The sequence below is a fragment of the Numida meleagris genome, chromosome 1, assembly GCF_002078875.1.
Source record: "Numida meleagris isolate 19003 breed g44 Domestic line chromosome 1, NumMel1.0, whole genome shotgun sequence".
Lineage (NCBI taxonomy): Eukaryota > Metazoa > Chordata > Aves > Galliformes > Numididae > Numida > Numida meleagris.
Window position 1 is genome coordinate 42,730,824 of NC_034409.1, and position 21,740 is coordinate 42,752,563.

Here is a 21,740-nt window from a genome sequence, read left to right on the forward strand (position 1 = left end):
TTCCTTTCTTTCTTTCTTCCTCTTTTCTTTCTTTCTTTCTTTTCCTCCCTCCCTCCCTCCCTCCTTTCCTTCCTCAGACCTTCCTTCCTTCCTTCCTTCCTTCTTCTTTCTTTCTCTTTCCTTTTTAGTAAGGCAGAAAATTGGTTCCCAACAGTATGCAAAAAGCAGAGCTAATGTACTCAGCTGTATTTTTCCATCCATTTATGCACCTACAAACCAAAACAACTTAAAAAATTAAATTTTATCCTACTACAAAAGTTGATTCGGGGAAGAAGGAATTTGATTAATTGAACTCTTCCCACCAGGTCTTCCCCACGGCAAGGTTTTGAAATTTCTGCAGGTTTTGTTTCTGAGGTATCTGTATAGTGGCACAGGCAGGCATAGAAGGTAGAAGAGGACAGAGGCACCCATCAGTGTTTGTATTTCAAAGGAAACTTTCAGTAGTGTAGAGAACATTCACGCTAGCAGAATTCTACCAGTGTGTTCCTGCTATATATGGCATGTGCATCCATCCTTAAGTGTATTCAGAGACCAAAGTGTTCTGCATTGTAATATCTCCGTTCAACAGATGGAGCATTTGTCTGTATCTCAGACAAATCACACTACGAGCAGCGCCGCGATGGAGGCTGATGCCAGCCTTCAGCTTTTCATTCGCACACTCCACGTTAAAGATTAACCTGCCCTACCCTCTACTTCAGATCATTTCCGTGCCTTTTATTTTTTTTTACGGCCGGTCTCTAGGAGGCAGAGGACAGAGCGGGACAGTCCGTGACAGCCCCCAGCCCCTCGCTGCCACCCGCCCCGCGCTGCCTCCGCTTCGTCCCGCGGTGCCCAGCGGTTTTTGCACTATTGTCCTCCGGGCGCTGTCCGCGGAGCCCTCTTTCAGTGGGTTGTCTTAACAATGTTGTGAAATTCAAGCAGAACACCTACACCTTAATAAATGTCTTCAGGGAGCTCTCACAGACTTCATTTGTTTCTGTTACCCGCTGTCTCCCCCCCTGTTCCCCCTCGCTGCGGGGAAAGCCAAACGAGACGACAAAGGGCATCCCGCGACGGCCGCACGAGGTGCTCGCGTCTCTGCGCAGCCCGTGACCCGGCGCATCGCACGCGCAGGTGTCCGAGCAACTGCGGAAACTTTTTCTTTTCATTAAGAATTATCATATCTCTAGATAGGGGCTTGTCGAGCTCGGCGTGCAGGTCGCTGCCAGGATACGAGCGCTCGGGTGCGTGGGAGGGACTGGGGATGCTGCGCGCCCCGTTGCGCGCCCCGCGGGACTCCGCGTGCGTCAGGCGGGAGGTGGCGTCAGCGGCGGCGGGCGCGAAGCGGCGGAGAGGGGCAGGGGGAGCGGGGGGGAAGAAGGAGGAGGGGGGGCAGACCGAGGAGGAGGGGGGAGGGCGCTTCATCATGAGGCGATGGCGGCACCGCCGTGACATCACCCCTAGGCTTATATAGTTGGGGAACGGTCCGGGTCCCCCGTCTGGTGCCTGCGGCCGCCAGCCAGTGCGCGTACTGAGACGCGGAGCGGCGGCGCTCTGTCTGTCTGTCTGTCTGTCTCTCTTTCCGTCTCTCCCCAGGATTTATGGACTTTACTTTCTAGAGGGCGGCGCGGCAAGGATGAGAGCCCAGCTGGTGTGCGTGGTGCTGCTGGCCTTGGCCTCCTGCAGCTTCTGCTCAGGTAAGCTCCGCCGCGCCCTGCGCCCCGAGCCTCCGAGCCGCGGGCAGCACCACGCGGCCGGCCGCTCCCGCAGCCTCGAGCGGGACCGAACGGGGCGAGGTGCGCTCACCTCGGGCTGACGCGGCTGTGCTCTGCGGCCGCCCCTGGTTCCCACTGAGATTGGGCTCTGTCCAGCATCACATTTTCCATCACTCATAACTTTCTCCCTACCTGCAAGCCGTTCCCCTCGGCAGCATCACGACCATGGTTGTTAGTGTAGAGTGGTCACTGAGAAACATCGATGTAGACTGTCCATTAATTATGTTGATTCATTTGTGATTTTTGATCCCAGGTATTACCAAACTATCATACTGTGTTTTCTTTTTCCTTCTGTCAAAGTCCAAACCAGCATGACTGTATACGTACTGCAGTCACTTTTTAGTAGCTGAAGTACAGTTTTAGACTTCTGGGAAAAAAATCACTAGTAACTGTTCCGAAATGACAAAAAATACTGGTCACAAAGATGCTGATCGCACAATAGGAAGTTAGACATAAGTGCATTTCTGCTCCAAGATCTGTTGATTTAGAAACTTAAAAAATAGAGTTATATATGAAAATGTACCGCCAGCTCATTTGGGAAGTGACATAGCTAAGTGTGTGTCATTTAGATCATCAGTTTATGACAAAAAAAATAGTGGCAGTGTAACAGGTGTGTAGCGACAGATATGTAGCAGAATAGGCTTCAAAATCCAATCTCACTGGTGTACAAATTACTGTTACTTAAAACTCCACAAAACCTAAGGAGTACATTGACAAGTAGATTCCTTTTTCAGCTGCAGTATCCAGGAGGGCTCAGAATTCCTCATTTTGAATGCAAGTTTCCAGTGAACATTCCCCCAAAGAAGAAAAATGTAACACATGTAAAATCTGTATTTTGTCATGGTCTAAGCATAATCATTTTGTCTGCTTTATAGTGCTGGTGTTCTTGAGGACAGGGCTAAACGTTAATTGTTTTCTCTGCATATATGTAGCTTTTTAAGCAAAGACATGACTAATGTTTTCAGTGAGGCAGTTTAAAATTCATAAAACACTGAAAGATTCCAGTGGAAATTAAAATATATTCATATAAAAAGAAGCAAAATTGTATGTGTAACTAACATGATGGTCCATTTGCTTGAAAATTTGGAATTACATTTAAATGAGAAATGTCACAGAGAAGTTTGTATTGAAAAGCCAAATCATTTTTTTACTAATGTAGACAATTAAGTCATTAGGAAAATGATCAGTCATTTTAGTTTTCTTTTGAAAATGTTTGCTCTCAGGGGAAAGTGTGTTCCAGTAGAAGACAAATATTTCTGTAGAATATAAATATATAAAAAGAAGCTGTATTTCGTATCAATAATAAGGTAAGCATCAAAAAGAGAGCAGAGTGTGTGATTTTCCTCAGATTGAAACAATAATCTGTAACCAGACTGCTCTCTTGAGAGTTTGCTCTTTTTATGCTTTTACCCATCATCTGTCTCTTTCACTCCTGAATTGTCTGGATGTGCTCCCTTGTCCTCCAGGCTTTGTTTCAATCTTTGCTGTATAAACAGCCTCCTAAGTAATGTCGTCCAGACTTATTTTCTCAATCAAAATGTTTCTTAATACTCACCTATTCAGCAAGCTTTCCACTTCTGCATCTGTCTTCCCACCCTTGGTGGTGGGGAAGCTATATTCAGTTCTATATAGCATTTACAGGGTCCTAACCAGATGCTAGTCATTTTATTGCCCCAGAACACAACAAATCACGATGCTGTCACACATGCACTCCTCACCCCTTTGCAAGAGCTGTTGCTATCAGTAGTCAAAATTCAGCTGAGGTGATGGTGTGCTGCCAGCAGAAAGAACTTCATCTACTGGTGAAGCTATAGAGGGGTTAGCTAATGATGAAAACAAGTAGTGCTGAAAGGGCTGGAATGCATTAGGCTAGAGAGGAGTTGCTAGTGGCATACTGCAATACTGCAATCCAGTCTTTATCAATATTTTCAGTAACAATTTTTAAGTAAAAAGAGTAAGTGTAGTGTACTAGTAATACAAAGCTGAACATCAGCATCACTACAGAGGAAGGCAGATACAAAGCACAGACATTTTTGACTTTAATACGAATGGGAAGCAGTATGACTATGCAAAGTGTGATTGCTTAGGAAATAATACTAACTTCTATTAAAAACTTCTAACAGAAACACAGCTGGTGGAAATGTCTGAGGAGACAAAGAGCTTGGTGATACTATCTGATCTCACTTTTTTTAGGAGATGCTCTGTTTCTTCAGCTATGAAGGAAGTAAAACCCAAAAATGTTTCAGAAAGCTGCTTCCTTAGCAAGTGATAAGCATAAAGGTGATTAAGTACTGAGACTACTGATCTCGCCTTTGCTGTACTGTGCTGAGATCACATCAGGCATAGAAGATGGTCACTCTGATGGCTTGGTGAATAGACAGCTATTGTGTGAGAGCAGACTAGGTCAGAGACAGTCTAATAGATCTGAGCATAGCCTTTCAGCAAAGAAGTGTTCGTTGGGTTTCCAGAGGAATGGCTTATGTCCCATTGGACTGTAGTGGAGACACAGTGACTTTGCATGAATTTGATGGTCACCGTTTAAAAACACCTTGAAGATCCAAGTTGAGAAACATTGTAATTGCTCTCAAAAAACAGCAGCTAAATAAATGTTAGTTAGCAGAGGTGACAAGTAGTAATTATGAAAATCATATTGATTTTGAATGAAGAAAATAGCACCAGTTTTTGTACTGAAATGGCTGAAGATTAATGGACCTGTCTACCAGTGGACAGTGAATTCTTTCATTCATGTCAATAAGTTTGATCATGCTTTAAAATGTAGTGAGTATCCATTTCAAAATAAAGTTTTGGTACCTAAAATCTCCTTGTAGTCCCATTAGATCACATTGCTGTGAATCCACTTTTATTACAGTTTTTTCCCCCAAAAACTCATTTGTATGTCTATATTTTGTTCGCTGAATTCAAATGTCCATGATTTATGATGAAATACTAAACATATGTTACTGGTTTATTCCCAGATTCAGAAGAGGAAATGAAAGCATTAGAAGCAGATTTACTGACCAATATGTATACATCAAAGGTAATTATTTTTCCTCTTTTAGCTGATGGTTAGCAAATGAATTCTCATTACAAACCTGAAAGCCTTTGCACAAAGTAATAACCTATGGTCCAGACCTAAAAGTTCAGTGCTAGACATCGCTTTGGTGTAAGATTTTCTCAGTTCAAAGGAAATTTAAAGGTGTTGATGTGACACAAAAAAAAGTGTTCCTCACGTGTAACATTGATACTTTCATTAAACTGTCAAAAATGTGTTACATGTAAAGAGATAAATTTATAAGAGGAAATGTGTTTCCAATAAGATTATATCTGTTGAAAGCTAAATTAACCTTTAGTCAAATCACTAAGTGAGATTTTTATGCGGAACTTTTTTTCTATGTGCATATAAAATTAAGATAGTCATAAAGCAAAATCTGCTAATACATATGCTGATTTTGGTTTAGGAATTTCATCATAATTTTAGTGCAAGAACATGGGGACATGACTGTGAAACTATTAATCTGGTAAATGACATTTCTTTGACAAGTAGCCAGACTGTGAATGATGTACATGTTATTTAAAACAAATAGACAAAAGTTCTGTTCCAAGCTCATACTGACGTAGGCGAAGTAGCAAGTGTTGCACATATGTGTTGAACAGGCTGACAGACACTTTCTGAACACTGTTATTTTCCACAAATGATTTAAGAAATACATATGTCTAGTGTTTCTTCAGCAATATTTTGAAGAACAAACTCTGAAACAAGGTTCATAGGCTTAAAGTTGAATGATTTAACTCTTGTTTCTTATAAAGTTCAAGTGGTGATTGAATTCACTAGAAAATAAAATTAGATTTTCATGAAAATTAAAAAAAAAATCATAAGCCAATGACTAGTTGTAAAAAAAAAACAAAAAACCTGCCTGCAATACTTAATTATATACTGTGTTTTCTTATATGTGAGCTTTTTCACAGTATTATTTGAGTAAACCAGGATAAGAAATGAGGCTAGAACATGCATTGTTCTGGTCTGGTTTGGCAGTTCTTAAGTTCCCACGTTTATTACTGGCATGGTAGATCCCAAACAAACCTGTTTGCCACTGGCTTCTCTAAAGTAAAGAAAGATTTAACAGAGATTATTTTCCGGAGGCAAATTGTAATGTTCTTTAAATAGTTCTTTCTCTGCCCACCAAAACATAATATACCCTGAAGAGAAAACCCTGCAGCTATTCTATTTCTGCTACTGATTTGAGTGGAACTGTTACCATAAATTCCACTTCCATCTTTTCTTCTCTTTTACCGTAGAGTATAATTTCAGGTAACTGAAAATGCCCAAATACAGTGCACCTGTTGATAATACAAAGATGCTTGTTATATACTACTACATGTTGTTTTACATCATATAACTTACTTTTTAATGCCTTTATGGATTATATACTGCAAGTGAAGTGACACCTGAGGATAACAGACACAATAGATGATGGAGACATTTTAATTCTAAATGATAGAATTTTAAATCACTATTTAAAAGTAATTAGTATAAAATGTACTCTTTCTTGACAGTAAAAGGTGTAGTGGAACCACTAAAAAGGTGTGTGAAACTACTTCTACAAGAGATAGACCATTATTTCATTTATTACTGAAATAATAAATTATTATTACCATTTTTTTGTTGGCCTCTTCTAGTTTTTAATCTTCATTAGTACAAATCCATGGTTCTGATTTGAAAGATTAATTTTGGGATGGTATGTATGATAACTGACTGGCTTTGTGCCTGAGATTAGGCTCCAGTTGAGGGCAATTACCATTAAATTGTATTAATCATCTTTAACACTGACTTGGTAATCAACAGCAAGGGAAATCCAGCCAATTTAAACAGACTCAGTGGTTCTCATCAATAAAATGGAAGGAAAAAAGAAGGATAAAAAAGTGTTTATGAAAGCCCAGATGTAAAAATGCAGTAAAATGCAGTAGAATCACTTATGGTTCTGATATTTCACAGAAAAATTCTATCTAAGCAGGTACTTGTGAAGTACGGTATCAAATCTATGCAATATTATGGAAATATGCTTTTTATCATATTCTTTTGACTTCACAGACTGTTGACAAGTGTCTGCCGGTCTTTTTCAAACTACTCTTTAAAGTCATCCACGTGCTGAATACCTCCCCATATTTAAAAAATTACATTCATGCTTTTATGAACTGTCTTCAGCTTCTAATATATCTTATTACCTTTCCCTGCTACTACACCTCAAAGAAGATACAAGGATCAAGTTAGACCCTAAAAAGCTTTATGTATCTTTCTTTTAAGATAAAGTCCAAGGAGTCTTTTGGAAGATTTAGTAAGATAACACAACCTGAAGTATCACAAGTATGCAAACAGTTACCTACTGACTGTCTTTTGAATCAAAAAGATAGGCCTACTCCCAGCTTCTTTAGTGCTCAGATGAAACCACCATTTGCATGAAGAATGTCTTGAACTCCAGCAAGACTGAAATGCTATTAGTTCAAGGAAGAAAAAGAAAAAAATGTCTGTATGAAGGAATTATCATTACTAGAATACACAATTGGGATAACTATCTACCTAAATTTTCTGAAATCTTGAACCTTCTGATCTTGAATGCCTGTTCCTAACTGTATATACTTAGAAAGTTTAGCCTTATTGTCAGGCAGATGAGGCTGCAGCTGCCTAGGAGTTTCTGACTTCCTGAGTCAGTTATTGCATACCAGTCATTATGTTTATAGGCATTAGTATATATCACAGAAGAACTTAGGCTGTAACGTACATGCTTAAAGGCAAAAAATATTTTCATTATTATTTCTACTGTTATATTACGAACAAAGTTCAATTACTATTCTGAGAAGGAACCACTGAAGCACCTATGTAGTGCAGACCAGCTGATGTAATACAGTTTATACTCTTGGTATTTCACGTCCCTCAGTGTATTACTGAAGTTATCTGGATACCTTGTATGTCATTAACACTGCTGGAAAACAGGTGATCTCCCTGTTTTACTCTGTGTAGAGGAAATCATTAAACAAAACTAAGGACAATGAAGTACACCAGAAAAGGCACTGTAGCAAGCCTTCAGTCCTCTGCATTATATCTCAGGAATTCTGTAAGCTAAGTCCAAGTGTTTTACCTAGCTGTTCAGTACCTTGGGTTTTGCTTAGTCGTGAATCTTTTTCACTTGCTTTCACTAGATAAAGGCAAGATAATAATAAGCAGAGAACTGAATATTTTTATTTTTTGTTGTTTTATTTTAATTAGCATTTTGGAGGTATTCGTTACAAAACAGAAACTGCAAAAACTATATTAAAATGTATTGGAGCATCATTCAACCAGAAATGGAAAGAAGAAAAGATATCATATATGTTATCACTTGATATTCTCTGTAGTTTTAATAGGAATAGGTATTGTCAAAGAGGGAAATATTCTCAAGCCTATTTCAGTTTCTTAGACAATTTTGTGTTCACTTTCAATATGTAAGAAGGTATGGGAAACCATATATCTGAGTCATATTTCAGAAGCATGTTCAGCAATGGAAATATGTGTATCATATTCATTTCATGCATTCTTCATCATTAATAATTTTTAATTCTGATTCATATGGCAGTCCCTTTTGTTCCACCAGATTTTTTCAAGTTAATCTTCAAAACAATTTATTCCTTCTTGACAGATACAATTTCTTTGATCTCTCATGTAGGTGTTGTTCCAAAACATCCCTTAAGCAACAGTAGTTGGTATTGCTTAGACCTATGTGGAAAATATTTCACACATTGAATGTCTACCTGAACATTTGTGTTACAGTAATCTAAAACTGTATTTTTGCATTTTTTTTTTTGTTTGCTTGTTTTGCTTTTGTTTGTCTTTTTTTAGCATACTTACCTTAGTGATTTTCTGTAACCTATAAAACAAAGCTGTGTGATTGTGATACTTCCTGTAATAGTGAAGTAGATTATAAGATCCTGGACGTGATCTAGAGAGGTCCATGTTCAGTTAAAAAATTATTTCACTCTTGACTGAAGTTCTTTATGCTTTATAGACTTTTTCTGGGAGCTGGCAGCAGTATAAGTCAGAAACATGTGTATCCAAGTGAAAATACTTTGAAGTGATGTATGCATGTTATTAATGAGAATTAGACTCCCTTGACTAACAAAGTATGCTTGCATACAGCTCTGTAAGATTTTTTTCCTAGCCTCATAAGTAGCAGCCAAGACCAATTGCACATAATAGAGACTGCAATTTAAGTATTTTGCTACTATATAGAGAAGTGTTCCTTAAAAAAAGACATACATCAAGGTAACATAAAATAATAACTTCAGATCAAAAAGATTCTTAAAGTTAAGCAGGAAGGCATAATAAATTTCTCTAGTCTTTGTCTCTTCCAGTCCTATCCATCAGAATAGTCTTGTTTTCAACTCAGAATTCTCCCTTGCTCACACAGTACGGCTCCTGGATTTTGTTCTTCATTGCAGTTTAGCTGGGGAAGCTCTAGTTCATATTTCTTTGATATACAAGGAGAAGGAATTACATTGGAAAAGGCTCCTCATTTAGCGTGAAAAGCTCTGTGTTTGCATTTCACAAATATTTTAAAACAAAGATTTTCAAACTTCAGTGGACAGTTGTTTTTTGGCCAAATTAACTTTTGTTAATTAAATCAGGCATTCTGTAAAGATGTCAATTTTGTTTTGAACCTGCCACAACTTTTCAAATAATTAGGCTAATGAGATGCCTGAGTGGAGCACTCAAATGGGACAGCAGACGAGCCCAGGGTGAAAAATGTAGAACCTTCTGAATAAGGTTTGAGATTAGTTTTCTTCTCAGACTCAAAACAAAATACTGTTTTTTATCTGAGCCCTAATAGAAATCCAAGAACATAGCAGTTTTACTAAAAAGGCTAAATTAGTCTCATTTTGAAATTCATGCATGTACGAGTTGTATACTGAAGTAATGATTATGGTCAAAAGGGAATTTCTTGTAACTACTGTTGTTAGTGATGAGAGTTTCTTCTTTGCTTACCTACGTTTTCTTTCTTTTAGCTTAAAAAAATAGTTGCAAACAGGCACAAGTCTTGCATATAATGCCTCTTTGTTAGAAGATTTCCTTAAAGAAACGATAGGTTGTGTGATTACCTAATGTTCAGCTAGGTAAAAGCCTTAGCCACACACTTAACACTGTTGGTGAGTAAAGGGCAATGTCTGTACTAATGTAAGGCCTGTATTTAACTTAGCACATGCAGGAAAAAGAAATAACATTTCAGTTTGTAGGTAGAGTGTAATCCTAATATATGCATCAAGGACATTAATTACCATTAATAAACAGGAATTTGCTATTTGACTTTTGATTGGAGATTGCTGTGTCACTGGTTCTACTTGAACGAAACTAATGTCTATATTCAGCACTAAGAGGAATACAATTTAGAAGAAATAATACTACAGTAATAAATAGATAATAACCAAGAAAGTGGCAAAGACAACAGAGAATGAAAAAAGTAAATGAGGTAGGAATTAGGTTTTTCACTTCATTTTTTTCTATTGATAAGGAAGATTACTTCAATAACTTTACAAAAAAGTGCCAGTAAAAAGTAAAAATTTGTATCATTTTTTAAAGGTTTTAAAATTAAATAGCTGCTCCTAAATAATGTAAAGTATTGGATCAAACTATGGTGACATTTCTCTTTTTATTTCTGTCTTTCTGTAACATCTCTGAACTGTTCCATTATGGACCACCCAAACACAGTTGATCTCAGTATTTCAGTCTAGCCACCAAATCCATTGTTTGCACAACTCTGTTTTGTCTTTACTCCATCTTCATCCAATCCCCTCAACTTATTCACATCTCTTAACACTCATGACTCTCCAGTATCCAAAAACCCTGGGGCTTACAGATTCCATAACATTGGATCCAGCTTCACCAGACAGCTTGCCCTGAAGCAGGGACTCTGTTCCATTTCTTGGGGAATTTTGAAATGATTGCTATTTGTTCTGAACTGGGGAGGAGCATCTAGTTAACCACAGGCATCTAGCTTGGAATCTGGCACTGGGAATTTATCCACTGGGCCTGACTCACTGTCCTGATTTACACTATGAATTTATATTATATTAATTTCCATTTGTGTTTTTGTTTGCACCTGTGCAGAATGACTATGATGAAATGCTACCATTCTGGTTTGGTAGCAGTTTACTTTTTCATCGTGCATGTCTACTTGGGGGGTAAGGCAGTGGGGAAACAGTCTTGGTGTTTTTAATAAAGGAGTTGTCCTAATTTCAGCACTCTTAATTATTGCCTTAAAGCTGGACAGATGAAAAGGACTTCAAACAAACAAACTTCTTCCTTCCAAAATGTTTAAATGTCACACATTACTACTCAAAACAAAAGTTACATTACATTATGTAGTATGCATTTGTAATTTCAGATAAACAGAGCAAAACTTTCTTACTGGAAAGTAACCCTGCTAAATGTCTGCAATCTTATCAACAACATGAACAACCAAGCGGGAGAAACAGTAGAGGTAGATGACGAGGATCTCATTTCTGGAAGACAGTTCCCTGCTGCTCTGGATGGCTTCAGCTTGGAAGCAATGCTGGCAGTATATCAACTCCAAAAAGTTTGCCACAGCAGAGCCTTTCAGCATTGGGAGGTAAAACAAAGTGTCACAAATGCATGTTTCAATGACTGTTATACTCTCACACTCTGTCTTTTAAAATCCATATCCCAAGTGTTCCTCTAGACCTTAGGTGTTCTTGGCTTAAATCACCCTGTCACGTTGTCTAAACTATCCTTACCTTTTTGCTATTTTCTAATATTTAATACTGATAATATGGCTCTTTAGTGAAAGAGTTGTTACTTAATATAATTTCTGAAGAGCTGAATATCAATTTTGGATGAGGACACATGAGCAAATGTGAAATATTCTTTACAACATAATTTCTCCACTCTTTGTAACTATTCCAAGGAATGAAATAAACATGAAAATGAGCCAGAGCACAAAATTAGTATGTACTTAACAGGCATGAAGTTACTGCAGATTTATTCAAGCATCACTAAATTTACATAGTTTCTGAAAGGCCCACTTACAAGCAGGGTTCAAAATACATACATGCCCATGTATACCTGTAATTTTACCAGGCACTCTGAACATTTTATAATTGCTAGGAAACTAGTAGCAAAGGAATTCCTTATTTATTGTCCCTCCAGACCTGAAAGTTGCTACTCCTAAATAGTAATTGTTTTGTGATCCACCTGTGATATGTACCTTAGTGTAACATTTGCATAAGCACACTTACAGAATCTACTCACGCTGTAAAAAAAAACCCAAACAAACATATTTAAATATCACTACCCACTTTCCAGTAAACCCTAGTTTCTTCATCTGTCACACGTCATGGGCAATCTGACTGAGTCCTGATCCCCTTTTGCCTCCTGAATCACAGCTCTGCGTTTGCTTAGGGTTCTTAGTACATTGTACCATCTAGGATGACCCATGAAAAAGACTGCAGCATCTTTGAAAACAGAAGTTTTCTGAGGACTCTTCATTAGTACATTTATTGTTGAAATGGAGCTACCACAGAATCAATCACATGCCATAGCTTGTGTCTTAATCACAGCTCATTATTTTTTAGTTGTATCACCTTTTGTGGTGATTGGAAAGCTCCACTTCTAACAGTACTGCATGTGAAATTTAAAAAGGATGTTTCTATATCAGCCTGGGAACATGGTTATCTAGTGCAAAAATTTCTAAGGCACAACAGAAGGAGAAAGAGCTAGAGGGAGAAGGATTGAAGAAGGCTTGAAATAAGCAGTTTATGTAATGAAACAAGTTCTTGTGTCTTACTCATCCAGGACTGACTCCAAACTGTGTTGAAATCATGAGTTTTTTCCATTTATATCAACAGAATTTAGATGAGCACTCATTTATTAAGTAATTAAGTGACTAACAGAGTCTGATTGCTTAGGAAAATACTGAGGTGAGTCTAAAAATGTTTCTAGCATAATGCCTTTCAGCCTGGCCATGGACGAACATGGTAAAAGAATGGATGAAATCTTAATAAATCAATAATGAATCTGAAGAAAATAATTTAAAAACTTCAGATAAAACTCAAACACAGTAATATATTGTAATGGAGAAATATTTGGCTTTCTTGTACTTTATTTCCTTTCTTTTTACACATTTTGATTTTTAGCTGTAGGAATTTGGTGATAGAAATCTTTCTCAAAATCTGAAATTAGCAAGGAGTGGGTGTTTTAGGAGGTTTTTAGGATAAATTAACCTAATAAGTAAGTGACAATGATGAGGAAGCTTTATGTCATATTTAGTCCCAGAGTGACATACCAGCTCTTCTGTAGTCAAAACCAATGGTCTTTATTAGTTTCAGTGGAATTTAAATATCACTTCCATAGAACTTAACTTATCTGTCACCTAATCTTAGGGTAGTGTCTGAGTTTGGGGCAAATAAAACTCTCTTGGAATTGACAATTTTCATTACAAAAAAAGCCATGATACTATCCTGTCTTTTCTTACATCCTACAGTTACTTCAGCAAGATGCTTTTGATCTAGAAAATTCAAGCCAAGAAAAGGAAATAATGAAAAGAAAAAATCCCTATATTCTGAAACGGCAACTACATGTGAACAAAGCTAGAAGACCATACATACTCAAGAGAAGTTCATATTACTGATGCAGCAGAGGAAAACAATGTGTATTTAGTTTATAGGTAACTGTGTGTTATAGTTATCTTACTTAACTTTAAAATCATACCTGTGTGAAAATATACTATGGAAGATCATCAAGATGATAACATAACTGTGTCTTTTTTGCAATTGCTGTTTCTTGATTGTGATTTTTTCCTACTTGAGATTAATCAGACCAATACATTTTCAAATAAATCTAGTTTCTAAGCATGATGTATTGTACACAATTGAGATTTCAACATATCTCCAACAATATAGCAGTCTTTTCTTATTTTAGAAAGTATACTGTCATACACTGAGAAAATTGATAGCATCAATAAATCTGAGATTCTTAAACATTTCTTACTGCAACACCTCAAACATGTATAGGCTTGAAAGTTTTTATATGATACAGTAGTCAGACCTGCCACAGTATTTTATATATTGTCCAGTATAAGTTATTAGGGATTAGATCTAAATAAAGAAGGCAGTATGGTCCACTATTAAATGGTAATTTCAAAATTTGTACTTTAAATAGCCTGCTTCTAAGTGAATTTAAGTTCTTTATTCCTAACTTATCTCTGAAGAGCCATAATTTAAGAAAATACAGTAATGAGACTTCAACAAAGTGTGCTGCTGAGAGCAAAGCCAGGAACTTGGGTAACACTGGTTAAATAAGGAAAACAGTTTATTAAATCAGTAAAATAATTTATAGTGTTTACCTAATATATGAATGCTCAGGAAAAAAAATAAAGGCAAAAAAATAAAACATGATTCATGCTCCTGTGGTGTTACTGGAAAAGTCAGTATACTAATCCAGTTGTATGAGAAATTTCAGAAAAATACTTTAAAAAGGACTTTTAAGTAAGAACAACTTAAATTTACTATTGAAATCCCATTTCCTTTCCACCCCCTACAAATTTGTAAACACAAGTATTTCCAGCAGGTAAAGATAGTCTCAGAATTCCACAGACACAGGGAAGATTTCAGCATGAAAAGAGGTGTTTTCAGCCTGTAAGTACTCAAGAACCCCTCAAAATTCACACTCCATCCAGCCCTATGTGTCTGATCCTTATATCAGATTTGAGATTTCATGCTCCTGGATTCCAGCCTGGAAAAAGCAATCTGAAAGAACTAAGTGAAACAACAGTTAAAATAATGGGATAGTCCATGATCCATGAAGCCTTGATTCTCAAACCAGGAGACAAAAAAGCGGGAATAGACATTGGTTTTGAAGTCTGCCTGTTTTCTGTTTGAGATATTTCCTCAGAATGTTCCAACAAATGGCCTGAAGAAAACACACAAGGAATTGCCATATCCTCTCATATGTCAGATTTTCTGTCAATTATTGTTAAACATATAGAAGGATACACATTTAAAAACATACCGATACCAATGGTTATACCAATTTTGATACATGCAGAAGAATTTTTTTTTAACTGTGATAGTTGTTTTTACTACTCCAAAGCTAATTCTATTTTCTTACTGCAAATGTTATTAATCAGTTTATTTATTAAATAGGCAGTAAAAGCATGCATTCACAAGATATAACTGAGCATACACTAGTTACTATAATCATAATTTGAAACAGCTAAGTATTTAAACACAGTTTCAATGATTTAAATGCTTAATGAACTTAAGAGCTTTGCTTAAATATGGTTCTAGTAGAGTCATACTCTTTAATTTTATGTATAAAATGGTTGTAGAATTAGACTAGAGACACGGTATGCTCTCAAGTGAGGAACATCCCTCTTTCCTAAAACCTACAAGCTCTGTAGTTCCATTATGTTAGCTTAAATTCTAAATTATCTGTTGATCTGAAGTAACAAGGCAGAATGGAGCTTGTTCAAAAATTTTCTGCAAGTAATATGAGGAAAAAAAACCCTAGATGGTCTTCAGATGATTATTTTGTAGAGAGCAGAAAAAAAAATAGGTTGCCAAGGTATGTTTGTACTCATTTTAAGAGCATTAAGAGTTTTAAAAAGTATTATAAAGTAATGTGATTGTCATCTGAGAGAAAATGCTAAAATTTTCAGAAACACAAGCATCTGTGTTTCATTCTACAGGTGACTTAGATACTCAAGGTGATGGCAATGGATCTCCTAGGATGTTCTACCCTTCTAGTGGAAATAACTCTCTGACTGTGTTCTTGCTCCTTGCAAGTCACAGTAAACAGATTAGCCAGGAGACTGCCTGAAAATGGCTTAAAATAACCCAGTTATTTTCAGCACACTGTGAATCCATGCAGGGTCAGCTATTGTGTCTCACGAGGGGAGGCAGGTCTTAAAGTGTGACAGGGTAGATTGTTAAATCGATCCCTAGCATTTGATGGAAGTGTTCAGGGATCTGCCAGAGGAATGTCATTCAGAATGAGACGAAGTCTTAACTAGATGAGGAAACAATATCCATGACTGTAGTATGGTCAGTAAAGACGCAAAAGTCTATGCCGGCATTTCATGTCACTGGTGAAAAGCAAGCATTAAGATGTTAGAAAACACACCAAATCCATATGATTAAGTCAGATAAACAGAGCTGTAAAGGGATGGTCATCTGAAGGACTTTTATTTCCTTGAAATTTCATTTTTTAGCTATTGCTGCTTCCAGCTAACCTCACTGCTGTGAAATTGCAAACTTTCTTTAACCCTCCTTTTCAGATGATTCAGGAAAAAAAAATAGGCAGGTAGGCATATTTGTATCTGTTACACCCATTCTATCAGTGATATTCTCAGAGTATGAGCGTTGGCCCTAGTTGTGTATTGCCTGTGAAAACAGGGTTGTATTTGCGGTAACAATGGGCAATGAATGGACTTCAAGACAGAGGAGGCCCTCATGAGATGTAAAGATTTGTAAATTCAAAATGTCTTTTTTTTTCCCTGAAGTTCAAAATTGCCTCATGTCTAAAAGTATTATTTTGAAGGCCATTTATTCAGATTGTCACACTGGCTTAAATAAATTTCTTTGATGTGGACAGTTTTATTTTCCAAAAGGCAGTTACTAAGAGATGTGTTCTCTGTCTCCATAGAGAAGAATATTTTTCCTACGTAGTTCATTGCTGATGCTACAGATGAATAATGGTACTATTTTTTCAGAAATTTTATATTTAATTATTTCAAATAATCCTCAGATATTAGATATTGTCATGCAGACTAATTGCATAAAACTCTCAAATATTTCTAATGTAGAATTAAACGTAGCTGAGATTTAATTTGATTTGGTATGTTTTTCAATAGCTATCCTCTATAAATACAAAAATGTCCTATAGAAGAGAAGTTAAGCATGGAAAAACTAATAATTTATCATCTCTGAAACATATCTTTCTTATTCTTTAAATAAATAACATAAAGAGTAATAGTTACTCTTTTTATCGCTCTGTGGTGATAAGTCTTTAGCTTTCTTGAGCACTGTTTGTGATATAATCTTTTTTTGGTCTTACCTCAGTGTAATATCAGTTTTAGGTAAGAGTTCAGTGGCTGTGGTATCTACAGAGTGGATGAAAGTTGTAGTTTTCAGATTACATAGATTGTGATCTGCTCTTAACTAACACACAATATAGTCATGATAATTTGGCCTTAGACTGACTAAAGGCAATCATAAAACAGCAGGTCTAGAGAACCCTCTAAATAAAGGACAGTGACTTTTGTGACATGACAGTAAGAGTGAAAAATCCTACCCTTCTGTCTAGGAAACAAAGAAAGTGGTGAGATGGGCTGATCTCCTCAAGAACTCGGGAAATTATATTTTAGTAACTACAAAACTGAAGCATTCAAAAGCCATGAGTGCAGAAATCCGCAAAGCTGCATAAACTATACTGACTTCTAAATAAAGCAATAAATAGGTTTCAAATGATTTTTATTTCTTTCCCTTTACTGTATTGCCAAGATACATATGAATCAAGCTTTTAAGTTTTGCAAACAGAAGGAGCTGAACATGTTTGATTGCTTTTTCTCATTGCTACTGAAATTTGAAATTTCCACCCAACTCTTGAACCTAGCAGGTGTCACTTTAAAACACGTGCATAAAATACAATGTTGATCATCAGGTTTCAGAAATTGCCAGATTTGAGATACTTTGGTGGGTCTGAGAGATCCAGTAATCAGGCAGTGGTCTGGAATAAAATGAAAGACTGACTCTTCTGAAGTAGCAGTATTGGGGAATGGCATGGGAAACATCCAGGAGCTTTTGAAGGGAGGTCGGATATTAAGAAGCATAAAGCCTTTAGGAGCTTCTTCTTGTCCAACTAGCTGTTTCCAAGTAGATGAGAATGCACATGTACAGATGTTGTTTCAGAAGACTCCTCGTAGGCCCTCTTACAGAGGGAAAAGTTAGGTCTACAAATAATTGCACTCAAATTACCAAGGTATAGCATTTGTCTATTTACAGTCCTATTGGGTCAGGTACTGGGTTGTTTTGACTCAAAAGATGCAGTGCAGTATTAACCTAGCACTATTTTCAAGCCAATAAGCCAAAGTTTATGTCTACATAACGGGCTTCTCAGGCATTCTACATATTGCATCCATAAATGTCTGCCAGCAGCATGAGAACACCGGTCCAGTATCTAAGCTGCTTAGCAAAGTTTTAACAGTATGTGAATTAAAAACTGATGCTTTTTTTTATATCAGCAAAGCTTATCTTTGATTGGAGAGATTCTAAAAGACAGTCTTGTCATCATTATTGCAGATTTTTCTGATTCACCATCTAAAAAATCCAAGATGCATAGCAGATTTTTTGTAATCTTATTTTAGAAATTAACATATTTGCTATTTTTTCCTAGATGTATTTAACTCAAGGTCTAAAATAAATGTGTACGCACACACATAGACAAATATAGGCTACATCATGCATTTTTTTCTTAAAGAAAGTTATTTGTGGAGTGATGTGACTTGGGAATCATTTTGTCTGTTCTGAAATGGTATGGTTCCTCCAACAAAAAATTTCAAATCCATAATGCTTTTACGCATTTAAAGACAACTGTTCCAGAATATAATATTGTAAAGCCTTTTATTAGTAAGTAAAAGCAATTTAGCTAACTCAGTGTATAATCCTTGTGGTTAAAAACCAATTCACCCTCTTGAAAAAATGGAGATTAAAATTATCCTATTTTATAGTGGGTGTATAAAATATATTAGAAATAGTTTGCTTAATAGTTAACAATTCTTGCATGAGTTAAACCACTTGATTATTTTTGTGTACTACCAAGCCTCTAGGGTATTTGTCTAACACGTATACCACAGTTGTTGCTTTAGTACCTCATTTATTGATCTTTTAAATAAAGAACGGCTTGGAACAGAACTGTGTTTTTCTGTGCAAAAAGTAGGAATCAAAAGAATAAAAAGAAGAGGAGAAAAGGTATATGTGTATATACTCACAAATGGATGATGATTAAAATTATTCTGAATTTTGCAATAAATAAAGTGTAACTTATGGGGATATGTAACTGAATAATACTAAGGTAATGATGCTCTTTCAGTTTCCTGTAGAAATAGTCAATAACAGCACAAATTTCTGAATGACTGTCTTTAATATGCAGAAGGCACTGAAGTACTACATTGAAGATGCTTTTGAAGCTGAAATCCTTGGTGAATACCTAAATGCCATTTTCCTCAAAAGTTTCTATGTACTGAAGGTAGTTTTTACAGTATAGTTAAGTGCTAATATTCTGTGAAGACTGGATGAACTATGAACATTATAATTTCTTTTTAAAGTAAATATCACATCTATCTATATTTCAACTTTGTGATTTTACAGATTTCTATGTTAGTTCGGCTGAAAAGGTCTGTTAGGGAACAAGCGAGTGGGAAACAAAACGCAGATAAAGAAGGGTCTTAACAGAAAAGTGTGAGAAGATATTAACTGGGTGTTCTTTCTGTCTAGCTTTCTTGTTGTTTAAGGCCAGTACGCAGCCAGGCATCACACAGTCACTCTCACTCCCCCTCCTGAACAGAACAAGGAGAGAAAACATTATGAAAAATCTCATGGGATGACTTCAGGATAGGGTGATTGCTCATCAAATACCTTCACAAGCAAGAGTCTCAACTTGGGAAATATTAATTAGTTATCAATTAATTTGAGACCATTGAGAACTAAAAGCAAACAAAGCCTCCCCATGGGCTGTACCCCCTTCAGGACTCATTCATTGCTGCAACTCAGGCTCCTCCATAGCTGCATGTGGAGATCTGCTCCTTGTGGTGTCCATGGGCTGCAGGGGGACAGCTTGCTCCACCATGGGCCTCTTATGGGCTGCAAGGAGCTTCTGCTCTGCACGTGGAGCACCTCCTGCCCTCCTGCACTGATGCTGGTGGCTTCAGGGCTTTGTCTCTCCCATTTTCTCTGTCCTCTCTACCAGCTGCTGTTATGCAGCAGTTTTCCCTTTCTGAAATTTTTCCCAGAGCACACCTAGCATCACTCATGGCTCAACTCTGGCAGCAACAGGTCCCTTTTGGAGAAGCTGGAGCTGGCTATGATCTGACATGGAGCAGCTCCTAGGCAATCCCTGAAATCCCTTTGCTACCAAAACCTTGCCACGTAAATCAAATACAGGTTCCAGTCAAAACTGTAAGGTTTTCTTTTCCGGGATATACTCAAAATCAAACCATTCTAACTGTCTAATGCTAGCATGGAGAACTTTATGTTTTAGGGAAAATTCATCTTCGTTTTAAACAGGCATGTCCAACTAATGGTCTGTAGGCCACATGGGACCCTGGACAGCTAATACTGCAGCTTCACATGGTTGTAAATCATTGTGATTTTTAGTGATATTTTTCATAAGTTGATTGTGCGTAGCTTGAACATGGACTGTGTAGGTGGGAATGCAATGCTGTGGAAGAGAGGGCGTAGTGCAGTGCTAATTCCTCCTGTCATGCCCACCACACACACTCAGTTGAACTGAAATGCTACGTATTACATGCCTTATGCAACTTGGCTAGTAAAACACGGTGATTACCAATAATGTTTCAATCTACCTACATATGTGTATGCCTGTGGAGACACGCATTTTTTGTTATTAAGCAGATATGTAAGTTTTCTTATTTAATTAGTAAACTCATCATCAAATTGTCACTAAAGCTGTGAATTTCATAAAGTCCAAGGGATTGAATCATCATCAGTTGTGGGAGTGTTTTAAAAGTACGGATGCTGATTATGGGTACATTGTTTACTTTTCTCAAGTAAGGTGGCAAAGTTGGGGTAAAATGGATCTTACAATTTGCAAAATGAAATCAAGTCCTTTATGGAATCAAAAGGAAAATTTGTAGAAGAATTAGAAGATGAGAAGTGGCTCACAGATTTAGCACTTCCGATGGATTTGGCCACTTATTTAAATGAATTAAACATGCATTGTCACACTGAAAATCAACTTATCTGTGCTATATTTCAAACCATAACAGCATTCAAAATGAAACTGAAATGATGGCAAGCTCAAGTTATGGCAGATAGTTTTGTGCATTTTGATATGTTAGCTAAACATTATCCTGTGAACAGTGAAAAATATGCAGCACTACTTTCCATTTTGACAAAGGAATTTGAGAAGAGATTTCAAGATTTACTTAAAAATTATAAAATTTTTGCTATAGTTGTGACTCCATTTTCAGTCAACATAAATATATTATATTCAGAATTTCAAAAGAAATGTAAAGAATTGCAATCAGACATTCAACTCAAAATTTTGAGTCTCTTTACTAGACTTATATAAGACCTATCTTACCGGAGAAAAATATGCCTCACTTACAATCACACCTTATTTGCATCATATCTTTTTGTTGGTATGTACATTTATGAACAACTATTTTCAAGGATGGAGTACAGGAAGAGTAAAATTTCATTAAAAATTTCTGACAAGCATCTTGAGAACTCACTAAGAATTACAACCACTTCAATCAAACCAGACACTGATTCATTATTTTCACAAAAACAAGGTCAAGTATTGCTCTGTTTTTATGGTTTTGTTCCCTTCTTTTTCTAATGTTTGAATTATATATATACCTATATATATATATAAGAAGTTTTGTTACTTATATACATTGACTATATTATATACTATGTAGGTGGCCCAAGACAATTCCTCTTTGCTCAATGCAGCCAAGGCAAGTCAAAAGGTTGGACACCCATGGTTTAGAGGGTCAAAACATGATCTGTTTTCCACTTTCACTTTTTTTCTCCATTTAAATGATTTTTTAGTACTGAAGAAAAGTAAGGAAGTTATTCTTTTAACAGGCAAAGGAATGTCTTCATCGCCAGGCAATGAAGTGCAGGAACTGGTCTAATACAAACAAAGTCTAGGTAATAAAAGCTAAACTGCAATGTTCCTGCATGCAGACTTAGGTAACT

At 36.7% G+C, this 21,740-nt stretch overlaps 1 protein-coding gene across 11 annotated transcripts in view; it reads left to right on the forward strand.

The window, feature by feature from the left end:
* NTS (neurotensin) overlaps window positions 1-18,707 on the forward strand; it is a 35,047-nt gene extending 16,340 nt beyond the window's left edge. For 9 of the 11 annotated variants that reach the window (XM_021385338.1, XM_021385332.1, XM_021385339.1 and 6 more), the window contains 4 exons: window positions 1,599-1,676; window positions 4,730-4,791; window positions 11,165-11,389; window positions 13,280-18,707. In XM_021385338.1, coding sequence (XP_021241013.1) covers window positions 1,616-1,676; window positions 4,730-4,791; window positions 11,165-11,389; window positions 13,280-13,426 — 495 coding nt within the window. In that variant the 5' untranslated portion in view covers window positions 1,599-1,615 and the 3' untranslated portion in view covers window positions 13,427-18,707. Of the gene's footprint in view, window positions 1-49; window positions 1,224-1,575; window positions 1,677-4,729; window positions 4,792-11,164; window positions 11,390-13,279 lie in introns of those variants that run through there. The other 2 variants (XM_021385330.1, XM_021385337.1) reach the window with 2 other exon arrangements.